Source organism: Embiotoca jacksoni, unplaced genomic scaffold (genome assembly GCF_022577435.1).
Source record: "Embiotoca jacksoni isolate LCO1_2020_lvr unplaced genomic scaffold, fEmbJac1.0.p SCAF_8, whole genome shotgun sequence".
Taxonomy (NCBI): Eukaryota; Metazoa; Chordata; class Actinopteri; family Embiotocidae; genus Embiotoca; species Embiotoca jacksoni.
Genome location: NW_027185436.1, coordinates 11,715,210 through 11,733,856, shown reverse-complemented (window position 1 = coordinate 11,733,856; position 18,647 = coordinate 11,715,210). Strand labels below are relative to the sequence as shown.

The following is an 18,647-nucleotide window of genomic DNA, read 5'->3' as shown; positions in this document are numbered from 1 at the left end:
CTTCGTACTCTTACTGATATCGTTGGTCACAGTTTGCTTGAATCATTTTCTTTTGGCTGCAGAAGTGTTTTCCCTCCTCTCATCCTCTTCTTAAAGAGTAAACATGCAGCTGTGACAATGAGAGGTGTGAAAATGAGGCCATTAATGATCAATGGGAAAATCTTAGAGCCCCTGCCAGAATCTGTTTCAAGCTACTTTAGACAACATATTTCTGCTTTGAAAATTTTATATTTTCTTATTATAATGACATTCATGATTGTTTTCAGTCCGTACACCTGACATGAGAATAGTTTTTCCGGTTGAGCGTTTTATTTTTCAAAACGTGTGACTAAAGCTATAAAGAGAGCAGTGACAGCAAACCATGACTAAAGTGTGTAACATTGTTTCAACTAAGCAATGCATCAGAAATATGACTTTTTTTTTTTTTAGATTACATTTTTTTTTTTTATTCATCACACTAAGTTAGTACGTAAAAATGGGAAGTCTATGGCAGCAATAATTGATACCTAAATCGTCCCTTTGGTTACTGAGTGTGAAGGTCATTGTCTGCTACAAAACGGCACCGGCTGAGGTAGCAGGGATTCAGCGTCTTGCTCAAAGGCCCCTCAGTAGGGTCGATACTTGCCAGCATGCGGACGCATAAATCTTCAGCTTCTGCGATCAGCATCCTTGTTCATTTGGCTGCTTCAGCAAAATGTTTTGAAATCTTTTAAATTCGTGGGTCTTGTCCAAGACATCTGAGGAGAACCGCACACTGGTTCCAGCAAAAACATTTCTTTTTTTTCTCTTTCTGAAGTCTCGTCAGTGTGGAGAGAACTAACTGCAGTGGGAGAGGATTTGTGGCGACATGAGAGGTAGTGATTCAGTCATCATCAGACCTCCTTGGAATTACCAAGTTGCGGAGAGTTACACTGCTGATCAAAGATTGTGCTTGATGCTATGCTAATGTATGCAAATTGTAATGATACACCAGTGGTTTTGCGCAGACACAGTCGCGCACAAATTCCTGATGACAGTGTTGTTTTGAGGCTAATGGCGTGTGTAAATGGTTGCTTTGAAGCTGATGGTCCTGATAGAAGTTGAAGTGAAACGAGCTGAGACTTCAGCAGACAGAAGGAGCATCAGGCTAAAAGAAAATATCTCACTGGGTTTTTACTCTTTATCTTTCTGCCTGCCCTGGTTTGCCATTTCTTCCCCTCCCCTATCTTAAAGGCAGGTCTTCTGAGCAATTATTGAATTACGTCACCTATGCACATTTTTTTATTTCCCGCTCCCTCATCACAATTTATAAAGAGCTACATACTTGAGTTATGAAATCAATGTTATTTATAAAATCATTTATCCTCCCTTCACTTGCCGTCTTTTGGTCTCTCTTGCTATTTATTTTCACTTTCCTCCCCTTCCCAGCTCAGTCTTTTTTATTGACTCTCCTGGGATTCGTACTCTTCAGCTCTTTATCGCCGCTCCTTCTCTCGTCTTATCTTGTCTTGTTGCCTCGCTCTCCAACTCTCTGGAGAGCCTGGCAGATTGTTTCGGTGCATGAGACCAGATAATCACTCTGCAGTCATTATGTCAGCTATTCTTTTCTCTTTTTTCTCTCTCTCTCTCTCTCTCTCTCTCTCTCTCTCTCTCTCTCTCTCTCTCTCTCTCTCTCTCTCTCTCTCTTCTCTCTCTCTCTTACTGCTCCTCTCATGTCTGCTGGAGCTGTATTGATGTGGAGAAATGCTTTGTCTTTACAGTTGGACAGTATTCTCCAAAGCCTCAGATTTCAGCAAATGGCAAACTGAGCAACAAAACTGCAGTGTGAAAATGATTCTATTGATTATCTGTTATGAGTGGAGTTTCTTTGTCCGTACATGATGCATATAGCGACACACTTTTAGTTGACAGAGGGTGGCAAGGCAAGCCTCTCAGAGGGATTGCACACTTCTGAAAATACATGCACTATTACTAAAGTAAATGTAATATAGGCCATGTAAACTATTGTACAGTCATGTTTAGAGGCCAACTTAGTCTGAAGAATCATTCATCTCAGGCTGCTTTAATACAGAATTACACTTGCTCCCCCTCGTCTGCCAGTCCGATGCCTGCTAATGTTTTAGTTTCTGTGTCGTCATTGTTGGTACATGTAAACTCCTGTGAAGTCTTTTTAGACAGATGAAGTTTGCTAGACTAAACACAAGATCTCAGGGTTTTAAAAAGACTTGACCATGGCCAAGTGACTGGGCCTAGCCGTCTTGTTCAGGTCCAACAATGCTGATTTTGAAATCGGAAAATTCCGTCTCAAAGAGGAGGCAGATTCCTGCCAAGGAATGCCTCGCGCCTTGAAGCGAGCCCATAACATTTGAGAGATTGATGTTACCTGAGAGACATTTAAGTCTTTGGTGTGTGTGTGTGTGTGTGTGTGTGTGTGTGTGTGTGTGTGTGTGTGTGTGTGTGTATGTGTGTGTGCGCGCGCACGCATTTGTCTGTCCATTTTTCAAACACGGGGAAATGAACTGATTAGTTCACAGCAAAGCGTTTGAGGGCTAAATGCATAAAAAGTCTTGCGTTTAGATAGCTAAAATTGTCTTAAAAAAATATCAAAATTGTGGCAATTCTTCTTGAATGTATGCTTCCATATAGATTTAATGTTCTGTAGTTTCTTTCAGTGGCGTCTTTTATTCAGTATTTTCTATGTTTACCTTTGAACACATTTAAATGGAGCGGCCACACATAAAAGCTTATTACACTTGGTTATAGAAAATCCATAAACTGAAATTGCTTCACATCTGAGTACTGACCTCTTTCCCCCTCTCTAAAACAAACTTTCCCTTTGAGCAGTGTCTCTTTCTACAGTACAAAAAAAAAAAATGTCATCTAGGTTCGTGCCTCATCCATGACAAAAATTCAATTCCCCTCTGCTGCTTTATAATGTTTTGTCTGTCTTGGTTGGTCAAGCACAACAGTTTACCAGCCGTATATATTCTCTGGAAATGATTTGTACCTTTGTTCTTTGCGTATGTGACTTCATTACACAAGACACAAAAAACTGGAAATGTAGCCACTATATTTGCACTCTCTTATTGAAGACGCGACACCTCATATTTTCCCAAAAGATTGTGTTATCTTCACCATTGGGACTGAAATTCCACCTGTTGACTGATGGCGCTGTCTGCGAAGTAATTCCCACAGTGTGTGTTATTATTTGAAGCCTCCTCAGTTTCTCTTATCTCCTGTCCATGTTTGTTTCAGGTGGAGTGGATACAACAGCAGGTGGTGAAGAGGAGGATCAAGAGGGATTACAAACCAGCCCCGCCCCTTTCCCTGTCAAGCCCCGCCCACAGCAGCCCAGCCCAAAACAACATATTCTATAATGACGCTAAGTGGAGCAGTATGTGGTACATTGTGAGTGAACTGTATACTCTTACCAGACTTCATCTCTGTTTGTATATCACAGCCAGCAAACACAGCCAGTGAATCGAGTCTGTGCTCCTTTATTCTCCTCAATGGTTTGCGTGCTGTTCTTCACCCACATTTATCCAGTTTGTAGGTCAAAGGTCAGCTGAGGTCATGGCAGGGTCCTGATTACTGCATGGTCAGTGGAGCTGAAAGATTTTTTTGTGTGTGTGTGTTTTGCTGAATAAAAGAAGGGAGTGGCCAAAATTATGACATTTTTGACTTTCTTCAGTTAGAAAAGAGACAGTTCAGGGTCACGGTGAGACGTTCTGTGTCCGTTAGCAAGTATTTGTGACAAGAGTATCCACACAGAAGTGGAAATGTATGTGTCTCTGTTTTTCTGTATTTTGAAATCATTTCCCTGCAGTGTTGTGAATGCACTTGTTTGCATGCACGCACATTCTCTCTCTCTCTCTCTCTCTCTCACACACACACACACACACACACACACAGTCAGTGCTCTGAAATTCACACTGCAGAGATTTGCAGCCTTATCACAACTGTTTGCATATAGCCTCAGATCATTGCTCTTTTAGTTATACATTTGTGTGCGTGGTTGACTGTCAATTGTTAACTTTGTATAGATAATTCCTGATACTTTGACCAAAGTTTTTATGTTTTTCAAGCTTTAGAATGGAACTCTCTGAACTTGGAGTTTGTGTTTTCAGGTTTAGACAGAAAAAATACTTCCTTTGGGCATTTTAACAAAATTACCTGACGTACGGTTGGGCTATGGTTGAAACATGCAACAGTTCTGTCAGTTTGAACAGTTGTATATTTTGGTATTCATTCAAAAAATATACAGACTTATTAAAGAGCACACATTTCCTCTTAATATGGTCCTTAAAAAAACTTAAGCTAGTGCTAGTTATTTCGACATAAGTCTGATTTTCTTATTGAACTCACAGAAGTTGCAGAATTGACTTGGATTTCAGTGAGAAGTCTCTTGTAAATTGGCTCTGATTAAAAGAAAAATAGTGGGAGCAGTCGTTTAATTGTGGTTGACCATTATGCATCTAGAAGTCACTTTAACATGCAAACAAATATGAGCTTGTGTCACAAGCAGTGCATTTGAAAAAATATGTAGTGAAATATATTGGATTGACAACATCAGATTTAAGGTGCCTTGAGACTATGCAACTGTGTGACTTTATTGCACGTCACACTGTGCAAGATGTGGCTCTAATAATATCATGGACTTAATCTGTCAAACTGCATATCAGAATGTGCGACGAGATGCCTGTTGATTTGTTGCACCACGAACAAAGTAGGAAAAAGTACAACGGTTCATTCGAAAATTCTGCTCAACAATGTTTAACTTTTTATTTCTATCACCTTTGTAGCTTTGGTTTGTGTGTGTGCTTCTTTTTTCCTCCCAAACTTTATTCAGAAATGGCACAAACAACATGTAGCACAAGTCGGTATACTCGCATAGTGTTGTGATGTTTTGTCAATCATCTGTCTGTCACAAAGGCCTGTTGTTTTAGATTGGCAATCAAACAATTTAGCACTTCCCTCGCGATTGTCAACTTTTATTTCAGACAGCTAAAACTTGTACAGTGTAATGGAGCCTTTAATCAGACACTAAATAACACAACCACATCTGCTGTTAGAGAATACAAAAAGTTTACATGTGCTGTGATTGGTTGAGCGCAAGTTGAGTAAGAGTTTATCCCTCAGTGTAAAAAGGAGATTTGATCTCACTGTCTGTTTTTTTTTTTTAATTTATTTTTTTACCACCACTGGGTTTCTTTATTTCTTGAACAACATCATTTATGATTTTGGCATGAAAATAGCCCAACCTAAAGGAAGAGGCCCATCTGGACCAAAATGAGTATCTTGACAGCTAATTGTTTGATCCAGTTTATCATTGTCAACAACCGATGCCACAGCTAGAATTTCTCATAAAATTCTTACAAAGAGATAAGCATGTCAGAATTGTTTCCGCTCTCTCCAACGGTGTGAGAACAGAGCGCTCTTCCACACGACATGGCAAACCGAAAGGTCCACTGAAGAACAGATAACCCATACGGTCGTTTTCTGCGAACCACAGACACCACAGTTATTTTTCTCTTTTCTAGACTTTTCTAAACACTTAACATCCATTATTATTCACAACATTATTTGTTTATGTTCTAGTTTCCATGGTTGGTCCCTGCCACCTCGTTCCTGATGACATCAGTCAGGTCATAAAAGATGGCAGGCTCTGATTGGGCGGTGATTAGTGTTTCAACCAAGTCACAGCAAGAATTTACAACTCTAAAATCACCTAATCCGACTTTCTAAAACTCTTCTTCTATATTGTGCAGTCTGAACCTGCCATATGACATAATGAGCTTGAGGTAGTTTTTGTCAGGATGACTGTTTAATCGTTGAATGACTCTTTATGAGACTTTACATAGAATTTTTTCCAACTGGTCTGTTTGGACTCGTTAATGTCAGACTGAGCCTCTCTATTAGACATGGTAATCCTCCTGCTTGCTATAAATTAAGAGGAAATCTCAAACTGTTAAGATGTACATCTGCAACTCCCTGATTCATTTTGTTAACCTCCACCTCATATGTTTTCCTTTTCCTCCAACTGCCCCCTGCTTCTCTTTCTCCAGCACTGTAACGATGATGTCCATAATTGCCAGTCGGACATGAACATCATGGGGGCGTGGAAGAGGGGCTACACGGGTAAAAACGTGGTGGTGACCATACTGGACGACGGCATTGAGAGGAACCATCCAGACCTCTTTCAGAACTACGTGAGTGTGTATGTATGCACGTGTAGGGCGGCTGGGAGCGGCAGTGTGTACGCTTGTTGGGTGTTTAGTCATCAGGGACATTACAGCGTTAATCTTTGTATGTTTGGGGAGGTCTACCTATTCAAATGTGACTGTGTGTGTGGCTACGAGTATTCAGGATTAACAAGTCACACGTGGATCACAACAGTCTGACTACGGTGATGTTCTTTTGTTGTGCACTTAGATTGCAGTGAGATTGTTAGACTCTGGACATGTCAGCGCACATGTACGTGTTGTGTATATAGTTTGTGCGTGTGTGTGTGTATTTATTCATTGCTCTTATTTTTTTTCAAAAATCATAATTTTTTATCTATCTTATTTTATGTATACATATTTGTAAATATTTTCTTATTGTGTGCACCTTTTTGTGTTTCTATGCTGCTGTGATGACTAAATTTCCCCACTGTGGGATTAATAAAAGTTTAAGTCTAAAACAAAATCTAAGATGATTATATTTGTGATATTAATAACATCGAAGTTTTTTGTTATATTATGTGTAATTTTTTTAAGTAGGAGTAGACGTTACTTTTTTTTAATCATCTAACTAGTTCAATCAGGAGAGACTCGATTTTAGTGAACAGATACAACATTTTATTGACATCCTCAAGAACAACCAGAAGCATGAGGGATGTGAGAGTCTTTGGCGATTAGACCCCGTTGTGATGTCATCATATTTAACGATGGTGAGGCAGTGTACTCAGTACAGGAATCTGATGAGATGGATCTGGGCAATAAATACTGGAGGTGGAAGGGGTGGAGGAGGGTCGCAGCGGGTGGCCCGTACCTGACAGCTGATGCGGAAAAGAGGAGAACATTTAAACTTTGTCAGCAAGGGAACGATTGGCTGATTGAGCTTGTGGAGAAGTTAGATTGGTTTACCTGAAACGCCTGTGGCCCAATCTTCCTGATTGAACTTGCGCTTTTAGCTCCATTTCATGTTACATAGAGCAAGAGATTTATGTCACAGAAGTCAGCTGATCAAATAGATTATGATACTGGTGGTAGTTTGGGTCAGATAATCATGTGCCGTGGTTTACAGTTTGGAGGGAAGCGTCCTCAAACCTTTAGGTAGTGTGTGTGTGTGTGTGTGTGACTGTACATGTTTATTTGTCTGTGGTTACATACTTTATGTGCATGCTGAGGTATGTCTACCAGATAGTGGGCCAGATAGTTAGAGTAACTTGTTGGCCTGAGGCAGTAGGTAAGGCCATCAATCAATTGTGCAGATAAAATGAATCACACCCTGTATGACGGTGTCTGCGCTGCTGCTATTGGTTGCTTTTAATGCCTGGAATTGTTTATGCCGAAGGGGAAGTGACACGGCAAATTGGGTTAGCTCTGATTGCATTCAATTTTTGAGTGATGCTAATGTGAACAGTTTGATCGGGTTAGAGAAGTCACTTGATCACACTTTTCTAGTGAGTTTAGCTGTTTTTAAAGAAGTATTTTTTCTCCCCTGATATTTATTATATCAGTTGTTTGGATGTTTGATATAATTGTATTGACCGCCGTGTCTCCTCCAGGACCCTCAAGCAAGCTATGATGTCAACAGCAACGACGTGGACCCCATGCCTCGATATGACGCAACCAACGAGAATAAGTAAGAAAAAACAAAGTATCCCACAACAGAGAGAGAGAGAGAGAGAGAGAGAGATATGTAATTTTAATCATTAAAATAGGGTTCATGTAAAACAAGCATGTGGCTTCAGTGTTTGTTTTTAAATTTGCAAACTGCTCTTCAGTGTCTTGATGTTTTTCTGATTGACTTTTACCAGAAGCTCTGTGCTTCAAGATGTTGGTATTTACTGAGTTTTGACTTTGTTGTGGTTGCGATACTTTACTTGAGAGTATTTGCTTGTGACATTTGTGGATGGGTTGTGGTTTCGCTGTTTGGAAGAACTTGCGCGTGTGTGTGTGTGTGTGTGTGTGTGTGTGTGTGTGTGTGTGTGTGTGTGTGTGTGTGTGTGAGAGAGAGAGAGAGAGAGAGAGAGAGAGACAGAGAGAGAGAGAGAGAGAGTGTGAGTGAGTGTAAAAGGAAAAAGGAAGTTCGCTTGTCCATGCACTTGTCTTGTGCCAGTTTGGCTTTGGCTCAGTGAGAGATTTTTGTGTGTGTCTGTGTGTTTTGTTGCAGCAGTGCCGTGGCAGAGGCTCAGTCCCTGCTGGTAATACATTTTCTTAAAGAGACATGAGTCCTGCAGAAGCGGCGTAATGAGCTGGATTAGTTTTTGGGTTGAATTCATGGTTGGTTGGGATATTATGCGTGTGGACAGACATCTGGTGTACTTTCTGACTTTTTATATTTCTATTCTCTTTACAGTTATTTTATGGGATTCAGAAACTAGAGTTAATTTTATTTTAATGCAAACATGGTGGTCGCATATTCCATGGAAGCTGAATAAATATGAAAAGTTGGTGTGAGGTGTCTGGGTAGTTAAAACTGGTCATAATGTGTTAGATTTCTGAAGTAAAAGAAAACTTTCGCTACATCTGGTAAACTGCAGATTTTTGTCAGACTTTGTGTTGTATAGCAACAACAATGACATAATGCTTGTGGATTTAAATCTGGGGCCTATGTGTTGAAGTGGCGCTAACAGCTGTGCTTTGAATGTAAGCTGTAGAGGGAAAAAACAAGTATATTAACACTGCATGCACACATCTCTGTGAATTAACACATTTGGACGCACCATCACCTGTTTCCTTAACACTGAACTCATGTGTCTGACTTCTAAATCCTTTAAATCACAATATGGCAAAACCAATGTGGGAAAATCCTGTGATATCAGATGCCATTTACTTTAAAAGACTAAATGTTTACTGAACCTCCTGACAGTTTGTGTTGTTGAATTAGTTGTTTTTTTCTGCTTGTTTTATAAAAATAGAATATGCAGAGATATTATACATGCATGTGTGTGTGTCCTATAACACTATGAAAAACTTTGACTTTGACTTCTGACTTTAAGAGAATATACATGTAATTTCCAGTAACAGCCTCCAGGTAGATATGAGTCCCCAGTACCTTGCCATATTAAAACCTGTGATTGAAATACAGATCCTTCAAAAAAACAAGAAGACACACACTGAAAACTGCAGAAATAAATTTCAAAAATTTCCCCTTGGGGATTAATAAAGTAACTATCTATCTATCTATCTATCTATCGATCTATCGATCTATCGATCTATCTATCTCAAATTAACTGAACTAACTGCAATTGGATTTTGAATAATCAACAATTATGTTAAGGCGAATTCACAAAGATACAACAAATATACTTTGCTTGTTGAAACAGGGCCAGAACACACACACAAAACCTCCCAGCAGAGTTAAATGTGAGTTTGAGTGTCTGTATTGAAACTTTTAAGAAAGTTACAAAGTATCAGTCTTTGTTTTTCAGTTGTTCCTGCTGACTATTATCCATTACACAAACTTTGAATGGTCCTGGTTGAACAGAGAGATCCCTGAGTGACTGTGACACAGATGTGTAGAAAATGGAAAATACAGGCAAACACAAAGGCTGGAAAGACGGCCAGACAGACGATTTTATGGATTACTGGCGTGAAGTGAACTGAGTGGAGACTGTTGAAGCATTTTGAAAGAGGGAGCCAGCAGTTTGGCTCATTAACTGTGATAAAGGGGTCTATCACTGAGTTGCAGCCATTTTATATGTTATACTTTAACCCTCACTGTTTCATTTCTGTAAACTTGTGAGGTAAATCCAACATTAAAGATTAAATGAAGGTTTCCACATCCTCAGAAATGGTGTCTACGCATCTAATCTTTATTTATGTGTGTAGACAGCACAGGAAGAAGGTCGTTTTGTTTGGTGGTCACTCCACTAATTTTATGATAAGTTAAAACAAAAAGGTCAAAACCTGCTGGTGTTATATTTTGAATTTGACTGTGCTTCTGTTTCGTATGCACCAATGTAGAGGACAATGGAGGACTGTGTTGCCTAAAAACAGATCGTCGATGGAGAAAGTTAGTTAAGTGATAGAAAGTTCCTTGTAATGAGCTTTTTTGTGAATCTAAATTAATAGTAGTAGAAATCATGGATGCGGAGGTGTGCACCTTATCTAAGGGAGGACAGGAATATTTTGATGTGTTAGCTTGAGATCATCAGGTTACCGTGAAACAGACTTTACTCAGTCTGAGGGCTTCCATGGGCTCTAAAACTTGCCCGTGTCTTTCCCGGGGGTTTCGATAGTTAGAGGCTGGGTTTCCATGGCAGCGGTCAGAGCTGTTTCCGGGGGCTTGAGGGGGGGGTGTTGTGATGCAGATGTTCTCTGCAGGAGGTGCATGTGTGTGAAAGTGACAATCCAGAGAGTGGTGTTTTCGAGCAGGCGGCGGACACAAACATGCTATGTTTGTTTACGCTGGTCGCCACTGCAGTTACTGGTGGAATGTTACCCTGGTGTGTGCATTTGTAATTGTTAGAGAAGTGTGAGTAGTCTGATTTGTCCCTGACAGACATTGTTTCAGCTATTAGTAGTTTTCTGTGTGTGTGCATGCGCTTGGGGGAGCACATTGCTCGCATGGTGTCTTCAGAAAATATCAAAGAAGAACCAAACTGCACGTGTGCGTTTGTACCTTTAGAGAGCATTGGCACTGAAGAACTCCAAATATATTTATCTTAACCGTATTACAAATATTAAACTACCATCTCTTTCATTTTGTGTCAGGGCTATCAGAACAAAAACAAGAATCATAGAAATATCTATAACGTCTGTTACATTTGTAAGACTTATTACACTTTAACTATTTTGTTTACGATTACTTCAACAGGAATGTGTGTATTTATCAGTAAAAATGTGTGTTTACGTGTATGTGTCCGTTCATTCCCCTTCAAAAGCTACATGTTTATGTGGTAGCTTGTGTGTGCTTTCCTACTTGTCTATACATTTCCTTGTGTTAACCTTGTGACATTCTCCCACTCACATACATGGTGTGCGCGTGTTTGTTTGTGCATGTGTTTAGATTTGTGTAATAAGCTGTTCATTCCCACTCTTTCCTCAGACATGGTACACGGTGTGCGGGTGAAGTTGCTGCAGCTGCAAACAACTCCCACTGCATTGTGGGAATTGCCTACAATGCCAGAATAGGAGGTGAGCAATTGGTTATATTTGTATATACTTTTTGACATATTTCTGTTTATTCAGCAGAGGCTTGTGTCATAAGTATTTGTATGCGAGTGTGTTTAAGGCTTGGTATGCTGAGAACTGCCAATGCTGAGCATTTTCTGTTTTGGTGTTAATGCTCTCTTGACTGTCATTAACCTGTATAGTTATTCCACAAATTTGGTTTAACTAAACTGAACTCTGTTAAGTTTGTCTTTGTGTTCACTGACTGATCATGTCCTACACTCCATCATGATGTGACTGATATATCATGGGGAAGTCTGGCTGCTTCTGTATATGTGCGTTCTCAGTAGCTTCAAACATAACACTAACTCTAGACCAGATGATCTGATTAGATTTTGGAGGTCTATGTTGCTCAAATGTTTATATTAAAGAGGAATACCACATCTTTATTAAATTATATCTCCTAATCAAAGGTGTAGTGGTGCTGGAGCATACTAGCACATCCCTCCACCACTTTTTTTATGTGGAAAGTGAGGAAATAAAATGTTCACAGTTTGCCTTATCTGGCTGAAATTCATTGATATTCTATATATATTGCTTAAAGATTCAATCATCTCTTGTGATGCAAGAGAGTCAATAAAAACAAATAGAATGGTCACAGTTGTCGTGTGGACATTTACGATGTATTGATAGATTCACAATGTCAACCCAAAGCCCCATTTTTGATCCGCTACTGTTTACCCTGTTAAAGTTACTGTAATACAAGATAATATGATTACACGATTTTCAGAAATGTGATGTGACTAAAATAATACAATAACACTTTCGATGAGCAATGCAGAAATACCTTGGAAATTGCTTGATTATATCGTTTACTTTATAAAATCAAATACCTAAAGTATTGGCAATTGTATGTAGCCTAAAATTGCCACCACAGTGGTTACACAACCTTAGGAAGGAGTCACAACTTAACAGTGCGCTCCTGTACTTCAACAGATGGCACTACTACACTACACCCACATTTTTCAGTGCTTTTGTTTGGGGTAGGCGATATGGCTCTAGAATTATATCACAGTATTTAAGGGTATTTCCGAGATAACAATTTTCTTGGTGATTATAAGAAAATACGGAAAAATATTTCCATATTAATGATTTCAAAAACATACAATTTGAACAAAATAACTGTCATAGTTTTATGTGAGCATAAACGTAACAGTTTGACTCAAAATATTCAGTAAAAATATAAAACATTATACAGTTACGCTCCCAAAGGATATCATTACGTCAAATAGGTTTATTGCCATTATCAAAATGTGCGTTTTTTTCAACCATATTAAAAACAATGATATTGATAATATTATCACGAATGATATGATATGGCGGACCCCTAGCTTTTATTGATGATTTATGTGGGACAAGAGTCCGTAAATACTTGATAGCTGATGTACTGGTTAGCCTGTCCATGTTAAATTTATCATGCTGATTATGATAGAAGTTCCAATAGGTGCTTATTAAACTTCTCAGCAGGTTCTGTGGGAATAGCTGGAGATATATTAAACTTCAGTTTGTGAGTGCATTATTTCTGTCTTTGTGTGTCAGGTGTGCGAATGCTGGATGGAGATGTAACAGACATGGTGGAGGCCAGGTCTCTGAGCCTCCACCCACAGCACATCGACATCTACAGCGCCAGCTGGGGACCTGATGATGATGGAAAGACTGTGGACGGTCCAGCATCTCTGGCCAGGCACGCCTTTGAGAACGGCATCCGCACGGTGGGCACATCTACACACACATCATGCATATTTACATACAGATGTACTTTATTGTTTAGCCAAGACTTTGAAATTAGTATTCATATGGAAAGAAAAGAAATACACACACACACACACACACACACACACACACACACACACACACACACACACACACACACACACACACACACACACACACACACACCGAGCAGATGTGTATACTCATATCCCTCTTAACTCTTTTCTGGCTATCTCTACCTGTGAAGTTCCTCCGGACATTAGAGAGCAGCAACAGTCAATTAGCATATACATATTTACATATTCATTGCATATTTTGCATAACGACAAGCTGGGGCTGTTGTTGGCGGAGTGGAGTGGGAAAGCTATAGTCATTCAGTGATTACATCTCTCAAACATACATCTACACATTTACAAAGTTTGCTACAGCTGTCTGTCTGCCATTCAGCTAAACAGATGTTCCAGGAGGTGAGACAGAGATCCAGGGATTGGGGGGAGTCAGTGGTTGTGGCTTTGTGGATCTCTACATTTTCACACATGAAGGCCGAGAACACAAAGCATGTTACAAAAAGAGGAAAAGAAAGAGGAGAAAAAAAAGGGGCCGACAGGTAGTGAGTGGAGAGTCCCTGCTGCTCTTGACAGTCTGCGGCCTTTTAACATGACAGAGGTGAGGGAGATATCTGTCCAACTGCAGGGAGCTGGGCACGAGTGTGTGCTTGCTTGCCCGCCCACTGTTGTGTGTGTTTGTGAAGCTGAGCGGAGATGGCATGCTTGTGAGTGTAACATGTACCTGTTAGACACCCTGAAGAGACAGTTTATCAGAGAGCTGAGGTGTTAGTGATAACACTGACAGCTGTGGACTTATACTTTCTTGTGTTGATTCAAACGGGACCTACCTTTTGTGTGTTTTTTATGTTTCCTGACTTTCCTTTGTTATATATGAAAGAAAAAAAAAAAGTGTCTTTATGTTGCTTATGCACATCTGTCCTTTTAAGTTTTTTTAAACTAGCCTACCTGTGTATCATAAGAGAAGAACAAAGCCCATTCAAATATGTCTTAATTTTAAACTGGATTAATTTTTTTCAAAATTTAAAAACATTTAAAAATTACAACTAGGGATACATTTCATAATTCGTTAATCTGTTGTTTTTATTTATTTATTAATTGCATCATAGAAATAGTTTTTTTTAATACATTTTCAATCAACTAGTTAATCGGCAATTAATTTGCGCAGTAAACAATGTTTTCATTTTTCTTCTGTTGATGAGTGTTTATTGGTTTTGTGTTGCGTTTCACCTCCCCTCTCCTTCATCCTCCTCCCCTCTCATTCTTTGTCCTCTTATTTTTTTTGTTAACTGCTCTTAAAAGCGCTCCCCATCACTCTCGTCTGTCAGCGTTTGCTCCTGTTTGATCCCCCTCTCACTTAGAGGGGCTTCACTCGCTTATCGCTGCCTGACAGAAGCGCCCCTTTTGAAGAACTCCATTATACCTATTACTCTCATGTATGTGTGCCCATAGTGTTGTTTGTGTGTCTGGACAGCGTGAGTCACAGTGTCAGTCAGTTTGTCAGATATCTTTTTTTTGCTGACTCCTGGCTGAACTTTGCCTTCATCACTCGGTCGGTCATCGCCAGCACAGTGTGTCTCCGCCAGGTTCCAAGGTTTCCGTCATATTTTATTCAGCCAAATCTGGATTTCTGACTGAAATAGTGGCCAATGAAAAATAACTGAGACTGAAAACTTAATTAGTAAATGATTTGTAGTACGTAATCACACCATGAGTTGATGTGAAGCTCACTCTGGCCCTGGCCTGTCCATTGCAAAGATCCCCTGAATACATCTGGGATTAGTTATTTTTTAATGGACTGTGTTCTGCACTGAAATCTTACTTTTGAATATTAAACAGCCACCTGGCTGCTCATGTAATGGCCTCCAGTTATGACATATGTCCATTTTTTCAGTGCTCATTTCAAATCTAGTAAAATGTAAAACTTGCACCTAAAATTGTTGAAGCAACTTTTGAAGTCTTGCTGTTAAAAATGCAAGTCATTTATTTGCTGCTTTTCTTCCTCTAACAAATGAGCACAACCAAATAAATTCTAATGCTGCCTGCTTTTGGCCTTTTATACCTTACTGTTATTCTTTAAATACAGATTGTATTTAAATAGGAGTACTCCACAAAACTGCAGGACAGGTAATTAAGCAAAATATAAGCATAGTGAACACAGGGTACCTATCTCCAGGATGTAACGAAATGAAAACATTGAATGGAAAAAAGAAGAGATGAAGTCTACAGACAGCAAAAATATCACAACATGAAGCAACCAAGTAAATTGGAGGGAAAGATTAGAAAATAGTTTTCATCGTAAAATAGAATTTAAATAGAGATAAAAAAAAAAAAAATGCATCTCCTTCAACCTGAGTTCCTGCAGACACGTTTTTCCCTACACAGTTCCTCTCAAGCATACAAAGCCATACTTAAACATTTTCAACTCAGTTTTACAACAAATGTAATATTAATTCTGAAAAGTCACAGAAAAGATTAAGTTGAAGTCAAATACCAGACATGATGCAATGAAATGTACTGTTCAGGAAAACATGTTTTTTTTTTCAAGCCATGTCTTGCTGCAGACTTATTATGATTTTTAAGTCTGATGTCGGGCAGTAAATAAATTTGACCTTCTCTGCTTCAGTGACGTGACAAGAGACAGAAATTCACCTCGCTCAGTCCAACACCTAAAAAAAAAAAAAAAATACAACTCGCTCCACAACATGGCACTCAGCAATGCCAACTTTTTAGGTAAAAAACATGTACTATATTTTGGCCAGTTAAAACATTATGATTACTGAAGTTGGATCAAATCACTGGCTCTGTTGCCAGACACTTAGAGGACTGCTGAGGACTTAAACTGTCTGGCTGCCTTCTGATCTTTTTCTCCTCTTGCTGTTGCCGTTATAGATAGTTTCTCCTTCATGCAACGATTTCTAAACACAGAATCAGTTACTCCCTGTCTGATAAACATTAAAAGATCTTTTAAAAATCAAGCCAAAGCAAAGTCTGATGGGCATTAATTACCTCCAAGCACTAAGACAAATTCGAAGGTTTGCATTGTAATGTCTATACATCTTTTCCTGGCAGGGGAGGAAGAACCGTGGCTCCATCTTTGTTTGGGCTTCAGGAAACGGCGGGCGCAGCAGAGACCACTGCTCCTGTGACGGCTACACCAATTCAATCTACACCATTTCCATTTCCAGCACAGCTGAGAGTGGGCGCAAGCCCTGGTACCTGGAGGAATGCTCATCCACACTGACCACCACCTACAGCAGCGGGGAGAACTATGACCGAAAGATTGTAAGGATTAAAGTCTGTGTGCGTGGTCGATTTTGAGAAAAGACGATTAACACACACATAGAACCGCATCCGTTCTTGAAAGGAGTACAAGTACGCAGGGCCAGAATATATATTCCTTGGTCACTGATGTCCAAATTCCAGTCAAGCACAAAATGCTACAGATGCAACAAATGGAACAAATGTGCGACAAGACCCAAAGAGACTTTCATATGCGTGTTGCCCTATCTCCCTGTACGTTTGCGCATGTAGTATTCGATTTCAGTCAAGAGTACAGTGTGATACAACTTGGCATTAACTTGGCCTTGTGCGTGTGTGCTTGTGGGTTCAGTGGTTTGACCTCATTTGACTCAAATCGGTCGAAATCCCTGCCATGACCAGCTCGGGACGGACAGTGACAGTTGGCCAGTTTGAGCTAGCTTGAGCTAGCTTGTCTGGCAGTGTCTTGCTACATTCCTCATGTTGACGCTACAGATTGGCGCACACACACACGCACGCATGCACACACACACCCACACACACACACACACACACACACACACACACACACACACACACACACACACACACACACACACGCGCACACACACACGCGCACACACACGCACGCGCACAAACACACACGCGCACAAACACACGCACGCACACACACTCACACACACACACACACACACACACACACACACACACACACACACACACACACACACACACACACACACACGGTTTGCAGTTTACCTTCGGCTGGGTACACCTAGCGGTAGAACCTCATACATCTGAACGTCAGTCTATCTACTTGAGCACATACGGTCCTGTCCACTCTAATACTATTGGACCACTTTTACTTCTGTCTAAACCCCTTCAGGTTCTGTGTGTGTGTGTGTGGTGTGTGTGTGTGTGTGTGTGTGTGTGTGTGTGTGTGTGTGTGTGTGTGTTTGTGTGTGTGCGCGTGCGTGTGTTTTCAGATAATCCCTCAAACTTGTCGGTCCAGGAAAGGTCTTTTGATGAGGGCTCAGACGAGAAGTTAGCCAAGCTTTTCTTGGCTGACTGGCTGTCAAGCTGTCTGACTAGTTGGCTGTTTAAAGTCCATACAATCAAAGCAATCATACAGCTCTTTAACAACATGTTATACTACCTGTTGTTGCTTATTATGCTGCGTCCTTTGTTTCTCCTTGGGCGTTGAGCTGATTCTTTGGGGAAACTGGTAATTTGTGTGCTTGTGTGTGAGCATCTGTGTGTGTGTTATCTCTCGCAAGGCAGCGCATCAAAGCTGTAATGTGAGTTTCAGAATCCTCCGGATTCTCATGATTTCAATTTCTCACTGTCTGTCTCTTTCTCCCTCTCGTCCTGCCGTCACTGTCATTTCTCCTTTTCTCTCCCTCCACCTCTGTGACAGCTCACTCTTCGTTCCTATCATCTGTTTTCTCATGTTTTTTATTTTTTTTATTTCTTATCTTCTCCACTTTTGTCTTTGATGTTGACTCCTCCTTCCTCTCTCCCTTCTCCACTGCCTTCTTTCTCAAATGTCATTCCTGTATTTCCTCTGCATCTCTCTCCTTGCCCCCTCTGACTCTCTCCCCTTCTCCTCTGTCTACAGATCACAACAGACCTGAGACATCGGTGTACAGACAGTCACACAGGGACATCAGCCTCGGCTCCCATGGCCGCTGCCATTATTGCTCTCGCCCTGGAGGCAAAGTAAGATTCACTTAACCTCATCCCATCACTTCATCCGTTTGGCACATGATTACCCTCTAATGCCCTCTTGTCCTGTGGCCTCATTGATCTAAAAAAGGAACATGTGACACTTTGTTTTTCATGCATGCATCATTGTCATGTCAGCAGCAGAGATTCATTTTTCTACTTTAAAAAGCTTTTCTTGTCTTGATCAGTTAATCCCAGCGAGATTTGTGCGGAGACACATGGAGGGTGTGCTGGGTTAGAGTATGCGACTGGACTCGACATGGATATGCTCAGTTAAAGCAGTGCAACAAGTGTGGTGTGAATGCACTGCTGGGTGGTGGGCTAGAGAACGTAATGGTTAAAGCACATCACATTGGTATCCATGCAGTTAACCTGCATCTATGTAGTGATGTGTTCATATTTATTGGTTTTGGTTTTCAGCTATGCACAGGTGGCAGGGATGCTTTGTGATAAAGTTCTACAAATATACAGGACTACTTTTAATTGTTTTTTAAAGCAGGTTTGACTGTCACATATATTT

General features: G+C 40.2%; 1 protein-coding gene across 3 annotated transcripts in view; it reads left to right on the top strand.

Moving 5' to 3' along the window:
* pcsk5b (proprotein convertase subtilisin/kexin type 5b) overlaps positions 1–18,647 on the top strand; it is a 75,445-nt gene that overhangs the window by 11,632 nt on the left and 45,166 nt on the right. For all 3 annotated transcript variants that reach the window (XM_069138269.1, XM_069138271.1, XM_069138270.1), the window contains exons 3-9: positions 3,235–3,387; positions 6,045–6,188; positions 7,751–7,827; positions 11,239–11,327; positions 12,903–13,075; positions 16,214–16,426; positions 18,021–18,121. In XM_069138269.1, coding sequence (XP_068994370.1) covers positions 3,235–3,387; positions 6,045–6,188; positions 7,751–7,827; positions 11,239–11,327; positions 12,903–13,075; positions 16,214–16,426; positions 18,021–18,121 — 950 coding nt within the window. The remainder of the gene's footprint in view (positions 1–3,234; positions 3,388–6,044; positions 6,189–7,750; positions 7,828–11,238; positions 11,328–12,902; positions 13,076–16,213; positions 16,427–18,020; positions 18,122–18,647) is intronic.